The sequence below is a fragment of the Protopterus annectens genome, chromosome 1.part0 (assembly GCF_019279795.1).
Source record: "Protopterus annectens isolate FY-2018-M chromosome 1.part0, PAN1.0, whole genome shotgun sequence".
Lineage (NCBI taxonomy): Eukaryota > Metazoa > Chordata > Ceratodontiformes > Protopteridae > Protopterus > Protopterus annectens.
The window spans coordinates 651,606,533-651,632,918 of NC_056725.1; the positions used below are offsets into that span (position 1 = coordinate 651,606,533).

General features: G+C 45.9%; 1 protein-coding gene across 1 annotated transcript in view; it reads right to left on the reverse strand.

Annotated features, from left to right (window-relative positions):
- The window catches only part of LOC122793771 (probable ATP-dependent RNA helicase DDX17), a 1,394,853-nt gene that overhangs the window by 779,277 nt on the left and 589,190 nt on the right, over positions 1-26,386 (reverse strand). Inside the window, exon 7 of the mRNA XM_044061964.1 lies at positions 18,294-18,454. Coding sequence (XP_043917899.1) covers positions 18,294-18,454 — 161 coding nt within the window. The remainder of the gene's footprint in view (positions 1-18,293; positions 18,455-26,386) is intronic.

The window sequence follows — 26,386 nt, forward strand, 5'->3', positions numbered from 1 at the left end:
TTCTGCTTCAGGCGCCACGCGGCAAGAAAGACTGGGGAAAATGGCGTCGGCTGATGCTTATATACCCGAAGACCAACAGAGATGACGTCGGGTGAAGTGCGACATCAGCCGAAGCCGGACCCGGACTTTGGAATCCGGCCGACTGCAGGGCTGCCTGACGACAGGACAACCCACTTGTTATGACTGCAGATGCATCCATGAAGGACATCAGGGGCACTCGCGGTTAGTTTTGGCGTGGCGTCGGTGAAAGACACGGGCCGAGGATGTCGGTCCCGGTCTTTTCGTTTCTTAGGAGTCTGCGTTGTCGGTTGTTCCGACGGCATTGTATAACCAAATTTTTCGCCGAAAGTCTTCAGCGAACTCCGCCCGGCGCCTGAGTGCGCTTATTGAAGGGAGCACAGGCGGCACAGGCTGAGACGTCGTGGTCTGGGCCAAGGCAAGGGAGGCAGTAAGAGTGGAAATCCTTATGAGGTATTTGTTTACCACAAGACAAACAATTATTTACTTTTTCAGTAATTTCTGACATAGGCTGAGGCAAGAAAAAGGTCCCCAACGGGGTATTTAGCTTTTTTGATGACTTCGGTTTCGAAGAATACAGGAGCTGACCGACCGGCACTTGCGAACTGCTTCTGCTTCGGGCACCGCGCGGCAAGAAAGACTGAAGAAGATGGCGTCGGCTGATGCTTATATACTCCAGCCGTTCTGACGGAGAGAAATGAGACATCAGCCGACGTCGGACCCAGACTTTGGAATCCGGCCGACCGAGGGCTGCCTGAGGCAGGACAACCCATATGTTATGACTGCAGTTGCATTCTTGAAGGACATAGTTTCCATTTTGCGGAGTAAGCTTTTCTAGTTGATGGCCTTCTGACCTCCAAAATGACATCCTGCACCTCCTTGGAGAGTAGGGCCTGTTGTGATGCTAAGGAATCTTCCATGCGGCTAGATTGAGTGTTTTTAGCTGGCTGTGAACAGTTTTGAAGCTGTGCTGAGTCAGAAGAGGCGGCATTAGAGGCAGGGTCCATGGTGGGGAATGCGTCAGGCTCCTCAGGAGTGGGTACCAGTGTTGCCTTGGCCAGTCCGGAGCAATGAGAATCATCTTTGGTCTGTCTGCTCTGGTTTTCAATAGAACTTTGGGCAGCAGAGGAAGAGGTGGGAAGGCATAAACTGTCATTGATGTCCAACTGAAAGAGAGCGTCCACTCTCCAGGCCTTTGGATGGAAGATCCTGGAGCAGAATTTTGTCAATTGATAAAGAGATCTATGTCTGGCCTTCCCCATTCTTGGATTATTTCTGTAAAAACTTTTGGATGCAATTTCCATTCGTGTGGATCTGTCATATTCCTGCTTAGGTTGTCTGCCAGCGTGTTTTCCTTGCCTGGCAAGTACTGTGCTTGTAGTTCCATTTGTAAGTCCATGGCCAGTCTGCATAGCGGGTAAGAATGTGTTCCTCCCTGTTTGTTTATGTACCACATAACTGTGGTGTTGTCCGTTCTTATCAATAGTTGACCTGGTTGTAGAAGGTCCTTGAAAGCTATAATAGCATTTATTACTGCTAGCATTTCTTTTTGACTGATGTGAAGGTGCTTTTCTTTTTGGGACCATTTGCCCTGAATGCACCGATCTGTCATGTGCGCCCACCAGGCGTAGTCCGAGGCATCTGTTGTGATGACTTGATATGCTTGAGGCTTGCTGAATGGAAGACCTGTGTGTGTTTGACTTGCTTGAGCCCACCACAGAAATTCCTTTTGCAGACATGGAATTAGTGGTATTATTGTTTCCAAACTGTGGCTGTGTTGAGACCATATGTTTTTCAAGCACCATTGTAGTTTCCTCATATGCAGCTTTGCACATGGGATTAGTAAGATGCAAGATGCCATGAATCCCAGAGCCTGCAGGATTTTCCTTGCAGTCAGCCTGATGCAATTTGTTAGTGTTCTGAAGTATTGAATTAGTTGCCCCTGCTTCTCTGGCGTGAGGTAGGCCATCTGGGTGTTTGTGTCCAAATTGGCACCCAGGAAAATTATCTTCCGAGAGGGTATTAGCCTTGATTTCTTTTTGTTGACTGTGTATCCCAGAGAGTTCAACAACATTATTACATAAGCCAGATGTTTCAGAAGAATGTGCTTGCTGTCCGCTTGGATCAGGCAGTCGTCCAAATAGGGATATATTTGTATCCCCTGAAGTCTGCAGTATGCAATTACTGATGCCAGGCATTTCGTGAATACTCTGGGCGCAGTAGATAAGCCAAAGGGCAATGCAGAGAATTGATAATGGGTTAAACCTGCAAGAAATCTGAGGTACCTTATGCAATTTTGTCTGATTGGGACATGCAGGTATGCCTCCTTGAGGTCCAATGTTACCAGCCAAGACTCCTTGCCCAGCATGGGAAGAAGTTGCTGTAGAATGAGAATCTTGAATTTTGGTACGAGTAGAAATGTGTTTAGGATGGATAGGTCCAAAATAGGTCTCCAATCTTTTCCCTTCCTTGGCACCAGAAATAGCCTGGAATAAAAACCTTGACCTTGTTCGTGCGTAGGTACCTCTTGAATAACTTTCATGTTTATGAGATCTGTAATTTGCCTTTGTGCCTCTGCCCTTTGATTGTGTGGCAGGTTTGGCATGCCTCTCATTTTTGGAAGGGTGTGAAAATGGAATTTGTAGCCTCTGTTTATAATGTCCAGGATCCATTTGTCCTTTGTGACAATATGCCAATTTTTTTGAAAATAATGCCAGCTTTCCTCCTAAGGGGGCTGCCATTTGAGACTTGGTTGGCATGCAAAGGGGAAAGTCATTGGGTTTGCTTTCTGAAAGACTGCGAGTTATCCTCACCACCTCTTTGTGTAGGAGCTTGCCATTGTCTGCCTCTAAACGATCCTTGGGATTGTCCTCTGCCCCTCGGGCGCCTGTATCTACCTCTTTGGGGTCTGTCTGTGGCAGGAAAGGACCAGTTTTTGGAAGGCCAATTTCTACTAAAACGTGGGGGTTGAACCTGCAGAAATTCTTTCACAGCTTGCCTTGATTTCGCCTTTTCCTCCATTTTCCGTAATACTTCCTCAGCATTTGCCCCAAAAAGTACATCCTTTTGAAGAGGGGCGTCTAGTAATTTAGCTTTGACATGATCAGGCAAGGCTTGTTCCTTGAGCATCAGAGTCTTCAAAAGGGGAGTAGGACTTTTCCTGATAATCAGAGTGCTATGAAATAATGGAGCCCTGATCAGAGGAGGGGGAATCTTCCTCCACTCTGGGTCTTTTGTCCGGAGGTGGCCGAGAACCTCTGATTAGAGTAATTAAATCCTCAGCCATTTTAAGCATCTGTTTCTTAGGCATGGGGCCTGGAGATGGGCCCTGTGTAGCTGGTCTCTTAGGGTGCATGGTAGCTTTAGACTTGGTGAAAGCCTTGATGGAGAAAGAAGAGGAAGGTCTGAAGACACCTTGAGTGGAGGTGGACCTGTCCACATTCTGTTTCAACACCAAGAGTGGCTTCGGTATCTGTAGTCAGGGTGTGGGCAGAGGAGCCTGCGACCTCGGGTACAGGAGACACCGCCAAAGATGTGTCGTCGGTAATCAGGGGCTGCATAGGCGCCTCGCTGAGAACCGGAGCACGTGTAGTCGGCTTTGGCGTGGTGTCAGTAGAGGCCGCGGACCACGAGTGTCGGTCCTTGTCTTTGCGTTTTTTTTTTTTTTAAGACAAAACCGGAGTCGGAGTATCCGACGACATAGTATAGTTAAATGCTTTCCCAAAATAATGCTGGGCGAACTCCGCCAGACGCTTAATAGTGCGTTTGTTGAATGTAGCACAAAAGCGACAGACCAAGACGTCATGGTCTGGGCCTAAACAAGGTATACAGAGGGAATGGAAATCCTTATGTGGTATTTGCTTCCCACAAGAAATACAATTATTAACTTTGTCTGACATCGGTCTGAGGCAAGAAAAAGTTTCCCCACCGGGGTACTTAGCTTTTAAGACGACTTCGGTTCCAAACTTTTCGTAATCTCAAGAGCTGGCCGACCGGCACTTGCGAACTGCTTCTGCTTCAGGCACCGCGCGGCAAGAAAGACTGAAGAAAATGGCGTTGGCTGGTTCCTTTATACCCTTGTCACACTGACGTCAGGGAAGAAGCGACGACAACCGACGCCGGACCTAGACTTTGGAATTCGGCCGACCGAGGACCCGCCTGACGGCAGGAGAACCCATCTGTTATGACTGCAGCTGTATGCATGATGAACATCATCCACATCAGAGATTTAACCCCCCCCCAAAAAATAAACTGCTTGACAAAGACATAGGTAGGTACTAGGCTACCTGCCAGAGGGCATTTATAAGCCTAGCCAGAGTGTGTTGGCTTTCTCCGCCCCATTGATTAATTAACTGATCCTATGTCAAGCAGAGTCAATGAAGTGATCCCAGGGGTGTATATCTTCTGTTAACCATCCACTCGTCACGGTTTCTCTTGAAGAGCGTTAGTGAGGGGACTCTACCGGATGTAATTTGGAATTCTGTTCCAAAGCATCGGGAGTCTCTGTGACAGGAATCTATCCCTCCAGCATGTTCTATTTATTGTTGTGGCAAGGTTTAGCTCACTACAGCGCGTGTGGCTCGCAGTGTCATGGATTTCTTTAGGTTGAGCATGTCCATCAATTCTGAGTTGGACATGGCTTTGTAAGTCAGGCAGAGATTGCGTCTGAGTAAGCAATATGCCACTGAGTACAGCCAGAGTTTTTTCAGTTGGGCTGCATAGGACATATGTTTGAGACCAGTAAACCTCTTGGTGAGGTACTTTTCTGGTCTTTCCAGCTGTTGGAAGTGTCTTGTGAGGTACATCCCAAATGGGGTATTGTACTCTATGATGGGTATAATGAGTGAAGAGTAGAGGGGCATTATAACCTCTACTTCTAGATGCAAACCCTTTAGTAATTAGATGGGGCACATAGGATTTTCTAACTACTTTGGCAATATGATTGTGAAAGGATAGATTACTATCTACCTGGGTCCCCAGATCTCTTACTACCTCTTCTGTACTAAGGGGGATGCCACCTATGTGGTAATTCATGGGTGTTTTGTTTTTCCCCAAACGGGATGACTATGCATTTTTTGGCATTTAGCTTGAAGCCATGACTTTGACACCTGGTGTCCATCTCAGTAAGGCCCTTTTGGAGGATGTCTGTGTCAGCTGGAGAGTCAATTATGACTCCCAATTTGCAGTCATTGGCAAACTTGGTTAGCCACAGTCCTGTGTTTGCCTGTACTTCTGAGAAGTATATGCCGAACAGTAGGGATCCCAGGAGCGAGCCTTGCGGGACACCACTTGTGACTGGTTTAGAGCTGGACCTGGAGCCCGCTATTCTTACTGTGTGGGTTCTGTCTGTAAGCCAGTTGGCAACCCATCTTGTGATGTAGGGGTTTATTTTCAGGCTGGTGAGTGAATGGTGTCGAAAACCATGGCGAGGTCAAGGTAGGCTGTATGAAACATCTTTCCCTCGTCTATGACCTTGGTGACTATCTCGAAGAAGTCAACCAGGTTTAGTAGGCATGATCTGCCTTTAAAGCCAAACTGGGTCGGGTCAAGTGTTTGGAGGTTCCCAATGTCTTTAATGAGTTCCATTTTGCTGCGCTCCACAGCCTTGCAGACCAGGCTAGTCAGGCTTATGGGACGATAGTTACCAGGGTCAGTTGTAGCCCCTCCTTTGTGGAGAGGAATCCCCATTGCTGTGCGCCATTCTATGGTCATGTAGCCTGTGGAGAGGCTGAGGTTGAACAGCGTGTTTAGGTGGGGGGTTAGTTCGTGCAAGACGCAGCCTGGGACACTATCTGGTGTCAGTCGACGCTGTGTTTTTGGCCTATGAAAGGGCCGTTTTCACCTGTACGTCTGACTTTTGGGACACTGCACTTTTCCGGTATTATTGTGGGCCCTTATGGAGGTTCAGTATATTTTGTGCTATTTTGCACAAGGTCAGTGCACATCTTAGAGTTGCCACTTAGATTCTTAACATAGCCAAAGGCGGCTTTGTGGTTATCTTTTGAATCCTTGGCTATATTTCTTTCAAAGTTAGCCTTGGAGGATTTTATGAGGGACCTTAGTTTCTTACTGATACTGATCAGAGATGTCTCTCCTTCTTGGAATTTGCTTTTTTTCTGAACTAGTTTCCTCCTCCTATTGTATAGCCTGTTTATTGCAGGGGTCCACCAAACTGGTTTCCTTCTCTTAGCGGAGTGAGTCTTGGTTTTACTAGGGATAGCACGATCCATGCATCCTTGTAGGTGCTCAGAGTGCATTTGTAAAAGTTTCTGCATCTTGGGCAGCGTTATCCTTTAGCGTGGGGGCTGTGAAACTTACTACCTGAAACTTACTACCTCTGTTCTTAAGTGAAGTTTGCTATAGAAAAGTTTTTTACTGTGGTTTCCTTAGTTGGGGGTGATGGTGGGGTGTGGACATCCAGAGTGATTAGTTTATGGTCTGATCTAACCAGTGATGGGTTGACCTCTGCTGAGGAACACCTGTCGCCCATGATGGTGATGACCAGGTCCAATGTTTTCACCTCTGGTAGGGGCGTTTACCAGCTGATCTAAGGCATTTGAGTTGATGAATTCCAGGAAGTGCTGGGCCTGGGAATTTGTACTCTAGTAGTTTTCCCAATGAATGGTAGAGGTAATTGAAATCGCCCAATATCAGGGTGTTTGGTAGGACCTTCATGTTCTTCATTGTATCCAGAAAGGTGGAATGGTGGTCCTGGGTCATGGAGGGTGATCTGTAGCAGGCCACAATTTGTATTGCAGATTTGCCCGATGTTAGTTGCACATGGAAGATCTCAGAGGTATCATGCCGTGCCACTAACCCGGCGGTGTAAGTATCCTTGATGAATATGGATACACCCCCTCCTTTTGGGTTTCGGTCCATGTTCTGTGGCCGAAACGTGTGGTACGAGTAGTAGCCCGGTAGTGCTGGGGTGCTCTCTGGAGCCTTGAAGCAGGTTTCAGTTACTGCACAGATGTCAATGTTCTCCATATTGAGGAGTGCTTCGAGCACGTGCATTTTGAGATTTAAACTCCTGGCGTTGAGTAGGATAAAGTACAGTTGTGTACCTACCATAAATGTAGACGTTAGAGTGTATTCACTGCTGCAGTCATTACACTTGGGTTATCCTACTGGCAGGCTACCCAAAGTCGGCCTGAATTCCAAAGTCCTGGTCCGGCATCAGTTGCTGTCGCCTCTTCCCTGACGTCAGTGCGCCAGGGGTATACAAGATGCAGCCGATGCCATTTTCTTCAGTTTTTCTTGCCCCAGATGTCAGGTGCCCCCAAGAAGGTAGGCAATACATATTGCTTATAAAAACACACAGTAAAATAAAAACAATACAGTCATCTACAAGTAAATACACCACATAGGTTGTATAAGATAGAGAAGTATAGATAAGTCCCAGCAAAGAAAGGGGGATGGAGTGTGGGTAACCAGGACTGCAACAGTGAATACACCAACATCTACATTTATGGTACGTACACAACTGTACTATGTTCATCGTGTTTCACTGTTGCAGTCATTACACTTGGGTTGAATCCCAAAGCTGAGTTAGGGCGGCTGGGTCTAAATAGGATTAGGAGTGACTATGAGGCCCTGCAAGAACTGCAGTGGCAAAGCCTGCTCTGGATTTAGAGGAAAGAGGCAAGTGATAATGCTTGGTAAAAGTGTGCACTGAACTCCAAGTTGCAGCCTCCAAAATTTCCTTGGTTGGTACTCCACTGAGAAAGGCTGCTGAAGTGACTGCTGCCCTGGTAGAATGTGGCCTAATATTCTCAGGCACTGACTTGCCATGCTGTGCATAGCAGAAACAAATAGTGTCCTATCCATTTTGAAATAGTCTGCTTTGAGATGGCCTTTCCTTGTGATCCTGCAGCATATGCTACAAACAGTTGCTCAGTTTTTCTGAAAGCTTTTGTTTTGTCCAAGTAGAAGTGTAGCTGCCTGTGTATGTCCAAACAGTGCAGAAGTCTCTCTCCTTTATTCTGGGGATTTGGATAAAATGTTGGCAAATGAATGGTTTGGTTAAGAGCCACACTGGATACTGCACCTCTGGCATAAATGTTGGGTTTGTCCTTAGAAAAACCCTGTCCGGATGAAAAATGATAAAAGGTTCGACTGCCATTAATGCCTGTAACTCTGAGACTCTTCTTGCTGAAGTTATTGCTAGGAGCAGAGCAGTTTTCCATGATAAGAATTTTATATCAGCTGTATTGGCTGGCTCAAAAGGAGGCTGTGTGAGCTTTTCTAAGACAAAGTTGAGGTCCCATGTAGGTATCGGTGCTCTCCTTGGGGGTCTTATGTTTTTTGCCCCTCTGAGGTACTGTCTTAGCAGTGGAGGAGAGAAAATAGGAGGTTCCGTATTGTAATGAGCTGAAATGGCAGAGGCATGGATCTTAATAGATGAGAAGGACAGGCCTTTGTCCAGCATCTCAGTTAGGTATTGTAAAATCTGAGGAATATTTGGAACAAGTGATTCAAGTCCTTGTGCCTGGTTCCAAGCACAGAATCTCTTCCATTTTTCTGCATAAGATTTCCTGGTGCTGGGCCTTCTGGCTTCCAAAATGACATCCATAACAGCTTTAGAGAGAAGTATGTTCTGAGTGGCTATATTATCTGCCATGCAGCCAGATTTAAGGTTCTGAGTTGGCTGTGCAGGATCTGATTGTTTTGTTGAGTCAGAAGATGAGGAATTTGAGGAAAACTCCAGGCTGGGCCTTGAAACCAGCTCTTTAGGATTGGGTACCAGTGCTGGTGTGGCCAGTCTGGGGCAATCAATCATTTTTGGCTTCTCTTGTCTGACTTTTAGGAGCACATTGAGAAGGAGAGGCAGTGGTGGAAAGGAATAAACTGTTAGGGTTTTCCAGCTGAATGATAGAGCATCCACTGTCCATGCTTGTGAGTGATAAGTCCTTGTGCAGAATCTCTGTAGTTGGCAGTTGTGAGGGGAGGCAAAAAGATCTATGTCTGGGCATCCCCATTTCCTTGTTATGCTGAAGACCTGTGGATTTAGATTCCACTCGTGAGGGTCCATGAGGATTCTGCCTAGTTCGTCTGTCAGAGTATTTTTCTTTCCTGGCAGGAATTGTGCCTGCAGATGTACTTGATAGGCCAGTGCTGTGTTCCACAAAGTCATGGCTTGCCTGCAGAAGTGGTAGGAATGTGTGCCCCCTTGCTTGTTTATGTACCACATAACTGTAGTATTGTCCGTCTTTAGTAGTAGTTGTCCTGGATGTAGTAGATCCTTGAACGCGGTCAGGTAAATCTGTACAGCTAGCATCTCTTTTTGATTGATGTGAAGATGCATTTGATCCACAGGCCACGTGCCCTGAATACATTTTCCTGCCATGTGTGCCCCCCAGGCATAATCCGATGCATCTGTTGTTAGTGTCTGCCTGGCTGTGGGTAAAAGGAAAGGCTGTCCCTTCTTGTGGTGACAGGCCAGTGCCCACCATCGAAACTCCTGTTGCAGGCAGGGAATACGTTATTATTGTTTCCAGGCTGTGTCAATTTTGAGTCCAAACACTTTTTTGATACCATGGTAGCTTCCTCATATGCAGTCTTGCATATGGAATTAGCAGGATGCAGGATGCCATAGAGATCAAAGCCTGCAGAATTTTTCTTGCAGGTAGCTGGGTCTTTGTTGCCATCATTTGAAAGTAATGAGTCAGTTGCCTTTGCTCGTCTGGCGTGAGATAAGCCATCTGGGCAGTTGTATTTAAGTTTGCACCCAGGAATATTATCTCGAGAGGGCACTAGTTTTGATTTATTTTTGTTTACTGTGTAACCTAGGCAAATTAGTAATCTTTTTACAAACGCCAAATGCTTTAGTAGAATGTCCTTGCTCTCTGATTGAATAAGGCAGTCGTCCAAGTAGGGATACATCTGAATTCCTTTTTGTCTGCAAAATGCAATAAATGGTGCCAGGCATTTTGTGAAGACCCTGGGTGCAGTAGATAAGCCAAAGGGCAGTGCTGAGAATTGGTAATGCATTGAGCCAGATATGAATCTGGGATCTTCTGCAAAATTGTCTGAATGGGACATGCAGGTATGCCTCTGAGGTCCAAAGTAACTAGCCAAGCCTTCTTGCCCAGCATGGGTAGAAGATGCTGCAGTGTCAACATTTTGAATTTTGGAACATTCAAGGTAAGTATTTAGAATTGACAGGTCCAGTATTGGTCTCCAGGCTTTGTCCTTTGTGGGTACCAAGAAAAGTCTTGAGTAAAATCCTTGCCCTTGTTCTTGCTGTGGTACCTTTTCAATAGCTCTCATGTCCATGAGAGCAGAAATTTGTTTTTGTGCCTCTGCCCATTGATTTTGTGGCAGGTCTGGCATACCTTTTGACCTTGGCAGGGTGTGAAAGTGGAACCGGTAACCCTGAGAAACAATATACAGTACCCATTTGTCCTGGGTGATCATGTGCAATTTTGTGAGAAAAGTGCTAGTTTTCCCCCTAAGGGTGCTGCCAAAAGGTAAGTGCTTGGCATTTGTAGAGGGAAGTCATTGGGACTGTTTCCTATAAGGTTGTGATTTGTCTTCTCCGCCTTTGGGGGCTGAAGCACCCCATTGTTTAGGTCTGTATGAGCCTTGGGGCCGAGATCTGCCTCTTGGGTGTCTATCTCCCTCTTTGTGGCCTGTATTGACACTGGAAAGGACCAATTTTTAGAAGGCCAGTTCCTGCTAAATCTAGGTGGCTGAAAGTACAGTTTTGTACCTACCATAAATGTAGATGTCCGATAGGTATGCATCTGCAGTCATAACATATGGGTTTGTCCTGCCTCAGGCAGCCCTTCGGTCGGCCGGATTCCAAAGTCTGGGTCTGGCCTCGGCTGATGTCGCACTTTCCCAGACGTCACAGCTTCTGGGGTATAAAGGCATCAGCCGACACCATTTTCCTCAGTGTTTCTTGCCCCAGATGCCAGGTGCCCTCTAGGAAGGCTAAATTTGGATAAAAGTTGAAAATTCCAAACAGAAATACACCATAATAGATTCCCCTCTAAGCACCCTAGGAATACCACAGAGGGGAAGGAGGGTGGGTAATCCTGACTGCAGATGCATACCTATCGGACATCTACATTTATGGTAGGTACAAAACTGTACTATGTCCTTCAAGGGTGCATCTGCAGTCATAACATATGGGTAGAATACCATAGCCAAACTGGGGGAGGAGGTACTAAGATAAGGATGGTGTAGTTAACATCCCCTGTAAAACTGCAGTTGCAAAACCTGCTCGGGATCTGGAGTATAAAGGTAGATTGTAATGCTTGGCAAATGTATGCACGGAGCTCCAAGTAGCAGCTTCTAAAATGTCCTTGGTAGCCACCCCTCGTAGGAAAGCTGTAGTCGTGGCTGTGGCTCTTGTGGAGTGAGGCCTGATATTTTCAGGAGTTGTCTTTCCATGAAAAGAGTAGCAGAAACGAATGCAATTTCCTATCCATTTAGAAATTGTCTGTTTGGAAATTGCTTTTCCTTGCACTCCAGTTGCATATGTTACCAGAAGTTGGTCAGTTTTTCTGTTGGTTTTAGTTCTGTCCAGATAGTAACGTAGCTGTCTGTGTACAAGGTGTGCAGTAGTTTTTCCCCCCTGTTCTGTGGGTTAGGGAAGAACGTAGGCAAGTGAATAGCTTGGTTCAGGGATACCCTGGATACCACCTTTGGCATGAAAGTAAGATTTGTTCTCAGAGACACTCTATCCTGGTGAAAAATAAGGAAAGGCTGCACTGCCATTAGTGCCTGTAACTCAGATACTCTTCTTGCTGAAGTGATTGCTAGAAGGAAAGCAGTTTTCCAAGATAAGAACTGTAAATCTGCTGATGCTGCTGGTTCAAAAGGGGGTAGTGTTAATTTTTCCAGCACAAAATTGAGATCCCATGCAGGCAGAGGGGGTTTCCTTGGAGGTTTTACATTTTTGATGCCTCTTAAAAAATGCCTGAGGAGAGGGTGAGAGAGGATAGGAGGATCCATGTTGTATTCTGCTGAAATTGCTGAAGCATGAATCTTAATGGAGGAATAGGACAGGCCATTGTGGAACAGTTCTGCTAAGTATTCTAGGATGTGTGCTAGGTTTGCCAGTGTGACATTTGTACCCTTTGATGCGCTCCAAATGAGGAATCTCTTCCATTTAGCTGAGTATGTCTTTCTTGTGGAGGGTCTGCGAGCCTCCAGGATAATGTCTTTGACCCTCTAAGATAAGACAGTTTGGTTTTGTTTTAGGCAATTTTCCAGGCAGTCAGCTGCAGTGTTTTCAAGTTTGGATGCAGGGTCTTGAAGTTGTTCTGCGTTAGTAGAGGCCATAGGGGTAGAGGCCATGAGTTCGTCCGAGACATGCTTCTCAGTAGCGGATATCAGTGCTGCCTTGGCCAGTCTGGAGCTATCAGTATCACCTTTGGCTGTTCCTCTCTGATCTTCAGTAGAACTCTGTACATCAATGGGAGTGGTGGAAAAGCATACACTGTTAGGGCATTCCAGTTGAAAGAGAGGGAGTCCACCTTCCAGGCTTGTGGGTGGTATACTCTTGAGCAGAATTTCCTCAGATGGTGGTTGAGTGGGGAGGCGAACAGGTCTATCTCTGGCATTCCCCATTTGTTTGTTATGATTTTGAAGATGTCTGGATGCAGCATCCATTCGTGAGCATCCGTGGTAGTTCTGCTTAAGCTGTCTGCTAGTGAATTCTCTTTTCCTGGTACGAATATGGCCTGCAGTTGGATGTTGAGATTCAGGGCTAGGTTCCACAGATCCATTGCCATCCGGCATAGAGGGTAGGAATGCGTGCCTCCCTGTTTATGTACCACATGACTGTGGTATTGTCTGTCCTTATCAGCAGATGTCCTTGCTGGAGGAATGATTTGAATGCCTCGATTGCATGCTTCACTGCCAGCATCTCCTTTAGGTTTATGTGCAAATTCAGCTGGTCTTGAGACCATAGGCCTTGGATGCACTTGTCTTCCATGTGTGCTCCCCATCCTAGGTCTGAGGCGTCCGTGGTGATGGTCTGCCTTGGTTGTGGTTTGTTGAAAGGCAACCCTCTGTTGGACTGGCAGGCCTGAGCCCACCACAGGAATTCCTTTTTCAGGCATGGAATGATTGGAATCATGGTTTCTAGACTGTGCCTGTGTTGAGACCATACATTCCTTAGGTACCATTGTAATTTCCTCATGCAGCCTGGCATGTGGGATCAAGATTATGCAAGATGCCATGTAACCCAGGGCCTGCAGGACTTTCCTTGCAGTGAGCTGAGTTTGTCTTGTCAAAGCCATGAAGTAGACTGGGAGCTGCTTTTGTTTTTCTTCTGTGAGAAAAGCCATCTGAGTTAGTGTCCAGATCCGCACCCAAAAATGTTATCCTTTGGGATGGCACTAGTCTTGACTTCTGGATGTTGACTGTGTATCCCAAGGCCTGTAACAGGTGTATGACATAGGCCAAATCCTTTATTAGTCTTGTCTTGTTCTCCGCTTGTATTAAGCAGTCGTCCAGGTATGGGTAGATTTGAATTCCCTGAAGCCTGCAATGTGCAATTACTGATGCCAGGCATTTCGTGAATACTCTGGGCACAGTAGATAAGCCAAAGGGCAATGCTGAGAATTGATAATGCTCTGATCCTGCAAGAAATCTGAGGTGTCTTCTGCAATCTGGTCGTATAGGGACGTGCTGGTATGCCTCCTTGAGATCTAGAGTCACCAGCCAAGACTCCTTGCCCAACATGGGAAGAAGTTACTGTAGGTCAGCATTTTGAATTTTGGCACAATGAGATATGTGTTGAGTGCGGACAAGTCGAGAATAGGCCTCCATTGGGATTCTTTTCTTGGTACAAGGAATAGTCTGGAGTAAAATCCTTGGCCTTGTTCCATAGATGGTACCCTTTCTATTGCTTTCATCTGAAGTAAATTGTTGATTTGTCTTAAAGCCTCTGGCTTCTGGTTTGGTGGAAGGTTTGGCATTCTGCTCCTTCTTGGTAACGTTTGGAAATGAAACCTGTATCCTTTGTCTATTGTTTGCAATGTCCATTTGTCTTTTGTAATGCAATGCCAGTTTTTTGAGAATAAAGCCAACTTTCCACCCAAGGGTGCTTCCAGTTGTTCCCTTGTAGGCGGAATCAAAGTCATTGTGTCTGTCCTGTGGAAGTGGTTGTAGTTGCAGCTGTGGCAGTACTCCTCTGGTTGGCAGGTTACCACTGACGACCCCTGTAGGCACCCTTTGATTGACCTCTGCCTCTTGGGCGTCTATTCCTGCCCCTCTGTGCTTTGGAGGTGTCTGGAAAGTACCAATTCTTTGAAGGCCGGTTTCTGATGAACCTCGGAGGTTGGACCTGCAGAAAATCCTTAACTGTTTGCACAGATTTTGCTTTTTCTTCCACTTTCTTTAGAATCTCCTGTGCTGGGGAGCCAAATAAACTTTGTTTCTCCATTGGAGCATCTAGGAGTTTAGCCTTGACATGGTCCGGCAAGGATTGCTCTTTTAGCCAGGCATGTCTTCGAATTACTGCCCCAGTCATAGCTGATCTAAATGAAGCTTCCAGTGCATCATAGCCACATTTTAAGAAATGATTACTGACCTGCTGAGGGTTGTGTACCAAATCCTGAAGGGCCTTACGGTCTAATGGTTCAGGAGAAGAAAGCTTTTTATTCAGCTGATCTAACAAATATTCCTGGTACTGTATCATATGGACTTGACAGTTTAAAGCCCTGGCAGAAAGAGTAGCAGATGTATAAACTTTTTTTCCCCATCTCTCTAATGCTCTTGACTCCCTTTCAGAGGGTAGTGGGTTTTTGGCAGTGGCAGCTGCAACACCTTTTGGGCCCTGAGAAATAGTTTCTGGGTCTGCAGCATGGGCTTTATACAAGTGGAAGTGGGAATCCGGGACCCTGTAGTATCTGTCAGGTTTGGCAGGGGCCGGGGGAAGTGAATCAGGGGCAGAACTGACATCATTATATGCATCATCAACTACAGTTAGCACAGGTGGTATGGCTAAAGGCCTATGCTGTGGCAAGTGTAAGAAAGCCCTTAGTCTTTTTCTAGAATCAGAGAAATCCTGACCCTGCCATTGAAAGTGTTCCCTCAGAGTGTAAAGTCTCCTCAAAGGAAAATTCCTCTGGAGGGGAAGCAGAAGGAATAGAGTCTTCTGCATCTGAATCCTCATAAGGTGAGTATGGCCCTACCTGATGGTCTGACAAATCACATCCATCCGAGGAGTACAGAGGAGAGAGGTTCAGGGGGTTCAGTTCTAGGCCTTTTGTCAGGAGGAGGTTGGGAGGCCCTGTCTGGGTGAGGTTGGGAACCCCTAATCAGAGATATAAGGTCCTCAGCAAGACTGAGAATCTGGGAACTTGAGGAACTGAGAAGTAGATTTTGCAGGTAAAGCTTTTGTAATTTTAGCTGTTTTAGCCCTGGAGAAAGCCTTAATAGACATAGAAGCAGGTGGCCTAGCTGCCCCACGTGCAGGTGTAGAAATGTCCAAAGGAATGGTGTCTGACAATTCTTGTGCGCTTGCTTCTTCGGTAGGGATTTCTGTAGCCAACTCAGCCGGGGCCTCTCTGGCCTCGGTTGTCGGAGGTATGATTTCGGCAGAAGGTAGAACCGAGGCCTCGGTTTCAGCTGAAACAGAGACACTCGCGGTAAGCCCAACCGTGGTTTCAGCCGAAACCGCGGGCTGCGAGTGTCGGTCCTTTTCCCTGCGTTTTTTGGCAAAATGTGTAGTCAGAGTCTCAGACGGCATTTTATATGCAAAAGCGGATCCAAAAAACTCTTCTGCAAACTCCGACCGACGTCTAAGAGTCCGTCGGTTGAAGGAGGCACAGGCTAAACAAGCTGATACGTCGTGGTCTGGGCCTAAGCAAGGAAGGCAGTAGGAATGGAAATCCTTATGAGGTATTTGTTTCCCACAAGTTAAACAATTATTTACTTTGTCTGACATCGGCTGAGGCAAGAAAGAGTCCCCAACGGGGTACTTAGCTTTTTAGAAGTCTTCGGTAGCTGAATCTCTGGAACTGACCGACCGGCACTTGCGAACAGCTTCTGCTTCGGGCACCGCGCGGCAAGAAAGACTGGGGAAAATGGCGTCGGCTGATGCCTTTATACCCCAGAAGCTCTGACATCGGGGAAAGTGCGACATCAGCCGAGGCCAGACCCAGACTTTGGAATCCGGCCGACCGAAGGGGTGCCTGAGGCAGGACAACCCATATGTTATGACTGCAGATGCATCCTTGAAGGACATCCTCCCTGTTCTGAAGAGGAATCAGAGGAAATAGAAACATGGTCAGAGGAGTCAGTCAGTGTCTTGCCTAGGCCTTTTATCAGGAGGGGGATGGGAACCCCTGATCAAAGTAATTAGGTCCTTGGCCATTTTAAGCATCTGTTTCTTTGGCATGAATGACTGTCCAGGAGAATGCTGTACTTGTTTCTTTGTCTTTAATGGTGTTTTAGACTTTGCCTTGGCTGCTGAAGTGGACTTGATAGTAAGCTGTGCAGGTCTGAAAACACCCTCAGAAGCAGATGGCTGCTCAGCGGCTCCGGACCCATCTGAGGGAATAGTTTCCGTAGGCCCAATACCTTGAGTTTCCAGAGGCCTAGTTGTCTCCACGTGGGAGTCAGAGGTGGCCTGTGGCTCTGAGGTAGTGGGTGTCAGGGGCTGCGAAAGCGCCTCACTGAGAACTGCCAACTGGCCTAGAAGAGGCTTCATCGGTTATGGACCTCGGATGCCTGTCATTTTCATTGTCTTTGCGTTTTTTATGAATTCCAGTCGTCGGTTGTTCCGACGGCAATATGCAGTTAAACCGTCGGCCAAAGTAATGTAAAGCAAAATCAAACAGACGCTTAATAGCGCGTTGGTTGAATCTAGCACAAAACCGACAACTAGCAACGTCGTGGTCAGGGCCTAGGCAAGTAATACAGTAAGAGTGAAAATCCTTATGAGTTATTTGTTTCCCACAAGAAATACAATTAACTTTTACTGACATCGGTCTGGAGCAAGAAAATTTTCCCCAACGGGGTACTTAGATTTATTGAAGACTTTGGTTCCGAAATTCAATTTCGAAAATCTCAGGAGTCGGCCGACCGGCACTTGTGAACTGCTTTTGCTTCGGGCACTGCGCGGCAAGAAAGACAGAAGAAAATGACATCGGCTGCATCTTGTATACCCCTGACGCACTGACGTCAGGGAAGAGGCGACAGCAACCGACGCCGGACAAGGACTTTGGAATTCAGGCCGACTGCGGATAACCTGCCAGCAGGATAACCCAAGTGTAATGACTGCAACAGTGAAACACGATGAACATCCCTCAGTTTTTTGTTAACTGTGTTGTTTACGGAGGTGGGTTTGACTTTTGAGCCTTGCCTAAAAAAGGCACTATGGGAGCAGCAAAAGCCTTGGCCAGTATTCGAAAGCTTAGGGGTGACAGGTGCAAGCTGTCTCTTGTGAAGCAATGTGGCTTGTCAAGCATGTCGCCCCAGGCTGACAGATACTGGATCCCCTTTGAATGACACCAGAAGCTTAGCCAATTGTTGAAATTGATAATTTTTTCTTTATACAAAGGTATCATTCTTGGTGAGGGCAGGATGCTACTCAGGGTCAGGGTCATACCAGCCTGGGCTACATGATCAGAGAGCTCGTCCATGTCTTTTTTCATGTAGTCCAGGGAGGTACGTCTCAGGTCATTCACACCAATGACAGTGTCATATTTGTAATTGTTCTGGAGTGACCTGAGAGCTTGTGTTATGTGGTGGATTCTGGCTCCCGACCGGCAGCTAACAGTAACCTACTTGTCCAACCTAGTGTGCCCGACTATAGAGTCACCTATTACTAGTGTGCTAGGTATGTTATTTCGACTTATGGGCTGTGATTGTGCGGCACACTGATTTTGTGTTTTGTGTGTTGTGTGGCTTGTGACGGGAAGTGCAGGTTGTTTTGGTGTCAGCTTTGGTGGTCCCTGATGCTTTTGCAGGTTTTTATTTACAGCCTCCCAGTATGATTTTGTGTATTTGTGTGCATTTTTTGCCAGTGCTATGTTAGTACGTCTGTGTGCGGATGAAGTTGTGGTGCAAGTGTTAACCTTCTCCTCGACTGTCTGTTCCAGTCTTGGGTGGAGACAGCTTAGCTTCCAGTTTGGCTGTGTAATTGCATCTCTCGCATATGTTAGTGTTTTGTGGTAGGAGAGGGTTGTCTGTGTACATGAGGCAGTTGTAACATTGCCTCAGGATGAATCTCAAGTTAAATTTAACATGTTATGCAAACATCCTGTGGTAAAAATCTTCCTCACATGTGAGCAAACATCTCACACACTTACCCTAATCTGATCAACGATTTTACGAATCTGTGGTTCAAACCCCATATCTAACATTCTGTCAGCTTCATCCAGGACAAGGTATGTGCAACGAGCCAGGTTAGTTTTTCCAACTTCCAGGAAATCAATCAAACGTCCAGGTGTTGCAATGCAAATTTCGACTCCTAAAAGACAAATGGGAACAATTAAGTGGTACACTTGCTCGCCAATCTTAAATCTGTTCTGTAATCAACCATGACATGTCAGGTAAGCAGGTGCCTTCAAATACAAGTCCACCTTTTCTTCTTTTTTTTTTTTTTTAAGACACTGTAAACGAAGCAGCACTTTTAACATCTATTCAATTAAATTCTGAAATCATGCTATTCAAGCTTCATTACTTTCATGCTGCTTAGTTTACCAAAATGCCCAAGCTTTCAAAAAAAAAAAAAAAAAAAAAAAAAAAAAAAAAAAAAGGGGGGGGGGGGGGATAGTGTAAAATCTTACCATAACAATAGCCCCTTCTCTTCCATGTTGCAGTATGCCAACCACAGGGATTATCCTCTGCTAGCTACCTGAACGTCCAGCCAGTATACAAATGTTTCTAGTCACTGCTAGGTATGTGCGACGTCTGAAGTTGGCCGAGGGAGCGTGGGCCAGAAAAGTGACATCTGCATGTACCTTTCCTCAGAACGGAACGCCCCAGTCACTCTAGTCTCAGGATAGCTGTACAAGTCATGTGTCATCCAGGAAGGGATAGCTTTAATTGAAAAAGGGGGATAAAGAAGGGAGGGAATGAATACTGCAACATGGAAAAAGAGGACAAATGTAGTTATGGTAAGATTTTACACAATTATTCTATATCCTTCTATTCTCATGTTGCAGTATTCCAAACCTTTGGGTTAGTGCCAAAGCTCAAAGGGAAGAAGAGGGGGTTGGGGGGCATGGAACTGTTTTCTATGAAACCATATAGGACTGTCCTAGCAAATCCCGCTCTGTAGTGCTTCGTGAATGTATGGACAGATGCCCATGTAGCTGCCTCTAGAATGGAAGCAGTATGCAGTCCTTTAAAAAGGATCTAGATGAAACCATGGCTCAAGTGGGGTGGGCCTTAACTTTTGAATTTAGATGTTTTCTGTTGTAGGTGCAGCAAAAGGATACAGCCCTGGAAATCTGTTTTGCCACTGCTTTTCCCAGTGCCCTGGGTTAAAAGGAGACAAATAATTGCTCTGATTTCCTAATGGACTTGGTATTGTAAAGGTAAAGCCTAAGCTGTATGTGAACATCAAAGGAATGCAAGACTATCTCACTGTCATTCTGGGGATGTGGGAAAAAGGTGGGCTGATGAATACCTTAGTTTAAAAAAAATACAGTTGTGTACACTTTCCATAAATGTAGATGCTTGAGTGTATTCATTGTTGCAGTCATTACATTTCGGTAATCTGCTGGCAGGTTGCCCTCAGTCGGCCGGATTAACAAAGTCTTGGGTCCTGCGTTGGTTGCTGTCCCTTCTTCCATGACGTCAGGGGTATAAAAGTTGCAGCCAACGCCATTACATCAGTTTTTCTTACTCCAGATGTCAGGTGCCCCCCTAATGGGGAGCAAATAAATTTAAAAATACAAAGTATACCTCCAACCAAAAGCAAATACACCAAAAAGGCTTTTAAGCATAGGAAAGGAAAGTAGAGGTATAGCCAGAGAAAACTAGGGGGCTGGAGGGAGGGTAACCAGGACTGGAACAGAGAATACACTCAAACATCTACATTTATGGTAAGTGTACACAATTGTACTATGTTCTTCATGTTTCACTGCTGCAGTCATTACATTTGGGTAGATTCCCAAAGCTATGGTTGGGAGGAGGAGTTTATACACATTAGGGCCAGCTATAAGGCTCTGCAAGACAGCAGTGGCAAAGCCAGCTCTGGATTTAGAAAAAATTGGTAAATTATTATGCTTGGTGAAAGTATGTACAGAACTCCAGGTAGCAGCTTCTAGGATATCCCTGGTAGGAACACCTCTGAGAAAGGCTGCAGAAGAAGATGCAGCCCTGGTGAAGTGAGATCTGATCCCCTGGGGGATAGGTTTTCCAAGGTGCTTATAGCAGAAATGAATGCAATGGCTTATCCATTTAGAAATGGTTTGTTTTGAAATAGCCTTCCCATCTGCCCCTGCAGCAAATGCTACCAGCAATTGTTCAGATTTTCTTTGAGATTTAGTCCTGTCCAAGTAGAATCTAAGTTGTCTGTGCACATCCAAGGAATGCAAAATCCGTTCCCCTTAGTTCTGTGGATTGGGAAAGAAGGTTGGCAAATGAATGGACTGATTAAGAGCCACACTGGATACCACCTGGGGCATGAAGGAGGGGTTGGGTCCTGACGGATACCCTGTCTGCATGAAAGATGATGAAAGGCTCCACTGCCATAAGGGCCTGTAATTCAGATATCTTTCAAGCTATAGTGATTGCTAAAAGGAAGGCTGTTTTCCAAGAAATAAATTTTAAGTCTGCAGTAGCAGCTGGCTCGAAAGGAGGTCGAGTGAGCTTCTCCAAAACAAAGTTAAGGTCCCAGGCAGGGGTAGGAGCTCTCCTGGGTGGTCTCAAGTTTTTTGCCCCCTCTGAGATACTGCTTGAGCAGAGGATGAGAGAAGAGAGGTGGGTTATGTGTTATAGTAAGCAGAAATAGCTGAGGCATGGATTTTAATGGAGGAAAGAGACCGGCCCTTGTGAAGCATCTAAGTTACGTATTGCAAAAATCTGAGGTAAATTGGGCGCTGCTGTGCTCATCCCTAAAGATTGGTTCCAGGCACAGAATCTATTCCATCTGTCCGCATAAGATTTTCTAGTACTAGGTCTTCTCGCCTCCAAGATGACATCCATCACCGGTTTACTGAGGGACAAGGGTGAATTTAAGTAATAAGCCAGGCTGCAAGGTTCAATGGTGGAAGCAGAGGGTGCAGAATTTGGTTCTCCTGCTGAGACAGCAGGGAAGGGGCCTGAGGCAGGTGCCATGGAGATATCTGCGACACACTGCAAAGGAGGGGCTACACCAGTGTTGGCACTGCCAGTCCGGAGCAATCAGTCATCCTTGGTTTGTCCTGTCTGACTTAGTAGAACTTTGGAGGGCAGAGGCAGATGGGGGAAAGGCGAAGACTGATCGCTTTTTCCAGCTGAAGGACAGAGCATCCACTTTCCAGGCCCGTTTGTGGGGAGTCCTTGCGCAAAACTTGTCCAACTGGTAAGTTCTGGGAGGAGGCAAAAAGATCTGCGTCTGGGCTCCCCCATTCACTTGTCAACATGCTGAAAATCCGTGGTTCCAGTTTCCACACGTGTGGGTCCATGAGGTTTCTGCTTAGCCCGCCTGCCAGTGTATTCAATTTTCATGGCAGGAATTGAGCTTGTAGGTGCACTTGGTAGCTCAAGGCGGTGTTCCACAATGCCATGGCTGGTCTGTAGAGGGGGTAGGCATGTGTACCCCCCCCCCTGCTTGTTTATTTACCACATAACCGTGGTTTTGTCAGTCTTTACCATTAGTTGTCCTGGAAGACTGTCATAGCATTCTGTACAGCTAACATTTCTTTTTGATTGATATGCAAGTGCATTTGATCTGAGATCCATTTACCCTGAATGCACTTCCCTGCCAGGTGAGCCCCCCCCCCCCATACACAGTCTGATGCAGCTGTAGTTAAGGTTTGGGCGGCAGGGGGGGGGCAAGTGTGAATGGTAGTCCCTTGATTTGGTGGCAGGCCTCTGCCCACCATAGGAACTCCAGGCGTAGGCAAGGTATGATAGGGATCATTGTTTCCAGGCTGTGACAATGTTGACTCCGTAGACTTTTTAGATACCACTGTAATTTCCTCAAATGCAGTCTTGCATACTTTGCATATGGAATTAGTAGAAGGCAGGAGACCATGAACCCCAAGGCTTGCAGTATTTGTCTTTCAGATAGCATGGTTTTTGTGGCCACTTGGTTGAAGTTAGTTACCAAATTAACTTGCTTCTCTGGCGTGAGGAAAGCCATCTGAGTAGTTGTAGTCAAGCTTGCACCCAGGAATGAAATCTGTTGACAGAGTACCAGTTGTGATTTCTTTTCGTTTATGGTGTACCCCAGACAAGTCAGAACCCTTTTTACAAACGCCAGAGGATTTAAAAGTATGCCCTGGTTTTCTGCCTGAATTAGACAATTGTCCAGGTATGGATATTTTTGAATATTTCTTTGCCTGCAAAATGCAATAACTGGAGCCAGGCACTTTGTGAATACCCTGGGCGCAGTAGACGAGCAAAAGGGCAGTGCAGAGAACTGATAATGCAAGTAACCTGCTTTGAAGTGTAGCTATCTTCTGCAAGATTCCCTGATTGGGATGTGCAGGTATGCTTCTTTTAAATCTAGAGTTGCCAACCAGGCGTCATTGCCTAGCATAGGAAGTAACTGGTGAAGAGTCAGCATCTTGAATTTTGGAATCTCCAGAAAGGTGTTTAGAGTAGACAGGTCCAGGACTGGATGCCATGATTTGTCTTTTCTGGGTAACAGAAAAAGCCTGGAATAGAAACCTTGTCCCTTTTCCTCTTCTGGTACCTGTTGATTAGCCCCCATGCTTAAGAGGGAAAGTACGTGTTTTTGAGCCTCTGCCCACTGATTTGGGGGCAGGTCTGGCCACCAGTTTAGTGTTGGCAATGTGTGGAAATGAAATCTGTATCCCTGGGACACTATTTAAAACCCACTTGTCCTGGGTTATGAGTTCCCAGTTCTTTGCATGAAGAGCAATCTTTCCCCCAAAAGGGGCAGTTAAAAGATAAGTGCTTGGATGTTTTAAAAGCCATTGAGACGGTTTACCATGGGGGTGGGGGTGTCTTGTTACCACACGGCTTAGTTCTGAGAACCCCTGGGACTGAAACCTGAGGTTTTTGCTGTGTCTGGGTTTGGCTTGGGAGGATCGGGAAGGGGCTGGAAAGGACCAATTCTTAGTAGGCCAGTGCCTAACAAATCTTGGAGGTTGCACTTGTAAGAAATCTTTAACAGTTTGCATAGATTTAGCTTTATCTTCCATCTGTTTTAGAACTTCTTCAGCCTTATTGCCAAACAGGCGGTACTGATTTAAAGGAGAATCCAACAATTTAGCTTTAACATGATCAGGCAAAGATTGCTCCTTAAGCCTAGCATGCCTTCTAAGTACAGACCCAGCAACAGCAGCCCTGCAAGAGGCCTCTAAAGAATCAAAACCACATTGCAAAGTATGTTTTCAACCTGTTCAGCAGAATGCATTAAATCCTGTAGAGCTTTACTTTCCACACAGTCAGGAATCAACATTTTCTGTTTAAGCAGTCCAATAATATGCTGTTGATATTTTAACATATGAAATTGGCAGTTTAAGGCTCTGATTGCCAAGGTTGCAAAAGTATAAACCTTTTTAACCTATCCAGCGCCCTGGAGTCTATATCAGAAGGGGTAGGATTTTTAGCAGTACAAGCCTTAATGCCCTTGGGCCCCTGAGAAATGGTTTCTGGATCAGCAACAGGACTAGGAGCCGGAGGCAGGGAATCAGGGGCCAAACTGGATTCAGAGAACAAGTCATCAGCAATGTCTAGTACAATAGGTATAACCAAAGGCCGATGCTGAGGTAAGGAGGAGGAAATCCCTAAGCCTCTTTTTTGAATCGGAAAATTCCTGGCTTTCCCAGTGGAAATGCTCCCTTAAAGCATGTAAAGTTTTCCCAAAAGAAAAATCCTCAAGAGGGGAAGCAGAGGGAATGGAATCCTCTGCATCACAATCCTCATAAGTAGGTATGGACAAATCAAGGTCATTAGAAGAGTCAGAAGAAATAAGCTCAGCCCTACGCCTCTTGGGGGGGGGGGGTGTTGACTACCCCTGATTAGAGTAATTAGATATTCAGCCATTTTGATCATTTGTTTTTTAGGCATAGGGGCCTGAACATGTGGCTTGGGCGTCTTTTTTTTAGACATAGATAGAGATTTAGGCCTTAGTAATGAAGGCAGTGTCGATTTAATATGCAAGTCTGTAGGCCTGAATACACCCTCAGAAGCCGGTGTCTGCACAGCTACTACGGACCCATCCAAGGTAGAGACATCCGCGGGTTCTATAGGTGAAGCATCTTGCGGCATACCGGACTCCGAATGGGTCTCAGTACAGGTCTGAGAATCAGAACTAGCGGGCATCAGGGGATGCGAAAGCGCCTCACTGAATACCGGCGAAAGTACAGTTGTGTACACTTACCATAAATGTAGATGTTAGAGTGTATTCATTGTTGCAGTCATTACATTAGGGTAATCTGCTGGCAGGTTTCCCTCAGTCGGCCTGAATTCTAAAGTCTTGGGTCCTGCGTCGGTTGCTGTCTCCTCTTCCATGGCGTCAGGCCAACAGAGGTATGAAACATTTAGCAGACTCCATTTTTTTTTAGCTTTTCATGCCCCAGATGTCAGGTGCCCCCAAAAAGGTAGCAAATATATATATATCTAGATACATGCATCAATATAAACTTTACCTTCATCTACAAGCAAATACACCACATAGGTTGCAGAAGATAGAGAAGGAAAGATGAACTCCAGAATGAAAGGGGGATGGCGGGAGGGTAATCTGGACTGCAACAGTGAATACACTTGAACATCTACATTTATGGTAAGTGTAAACAAAATAGTTGTGTACCTACCATAAATGTAGATGTTCGAGTGTATTCACTGTTGCAGTCATTACACTTGGGTTATCCTGCTGGCAGGCTACCCTCAGTCGGCCTGAATTCCAAAGTCCTGGTCCGGCATCGGTTGCTGTCGCCTCTTCCCTGATGTCAGTGCGCCAGGGGTATACAAGATGCAGCAGACGCCATTTTCTTCAGTTTTTCTTGCCCCAGATGTCAGGTGCCCCCAAGAAGGTAGGCAATACATATTGCTAATAAAAAACATACAGTAAAATAAAAACAATACCTTCATCTACAAGCAAATACACCACATAGGCTGTGTAGGACAGAGAAGTATAGGTAAGCCCCAGCAAAGAAAGGGGGATGGAGGGTGGGTAACCTGGACTGCAACAGTAAATACACTCGAACATCTACATTTATGGTAGGTACACAACTGTACTATGTTCATTGTGTTTCACTGTTGCAGTCATTACACTTGGGTTGAATCCCAAAGCGGAGGTAGGGCAGCTGGGTCTAAATAGGATTAGGAGTGGCTATGAGGCCCTGCAGAACTGCAGTGGCAAAGCCTGCTCTGGACTTAGAGGAAAGCGGTAAGTGATAATGCTTGGTAAAAAAGTGTGCACGGAGCTCCAACTTGCAGTCTCCAAAATTTCCTTGGTTGGTACTCCTCTGAGAAAGTCTGCTGAAGTGGTTGCTGCCCTGATAGAATGTGGCCCAATATTCTTAGGCACTGACTTGCCATGTTGTGCATAGCAGAAATGAACGCAGAGTCCTATCCATTTTGAAACTGTCTGCTTTGAGATGGCCTTTCCTTGTGATCCTGCAGCATATGCTACAAACAGTTGCTCAGCTTTTCTGAAAGCTTTTGTTTTGTCCAAGTAGAAGCGTAGCTGTCTGTGTATGTCCAAAGAGTGCAGAAGTCTCTCCCCTTTATTCTGGGGATTTGGATAAAATGTTGGCAAATGAATGGTTTGGTCAAGAGCCACACTGGATACTACCTTTGGCATAAATGTTGGGTTTGTCCTTAGAGAAACCCTGTCCGGATGAAAAATGATAAAAGGTTCCACTGCCATTAATGCCTGTAACTCTGAGACTCTTCTTGCTGAAGTTATTGCTAGGAGCAGAGCAGTTTTCCATGATAAGAATTTTATGTCAGCTGTATTGGCTGGCTCAAAAGGAGGTAGTGTGAGCTTTTCTAAAACATAGTTGGGGTCCCATGTAGGCATCGGTGCTCTCCTTGGGGGTCTTATGTTTTTTGCCCCTCTGAGGTACTGTCTTAGCAGTGGATGAGAAAAAATAGGAGGTTCCGTATTGCAATGAGCTGAAATGGCAGAGGCATGGATCTTAATTGATGAGAAGGCTAGGCCTTTGTCCAGCATCTCAGTTAGGTATTGTAAAATCTGAGGAATATTTGGAACAAGTGGTTTAAGTCCTTGTGCCTGGTTCCAATCACAAAATCTCATCCATTTTTCTGC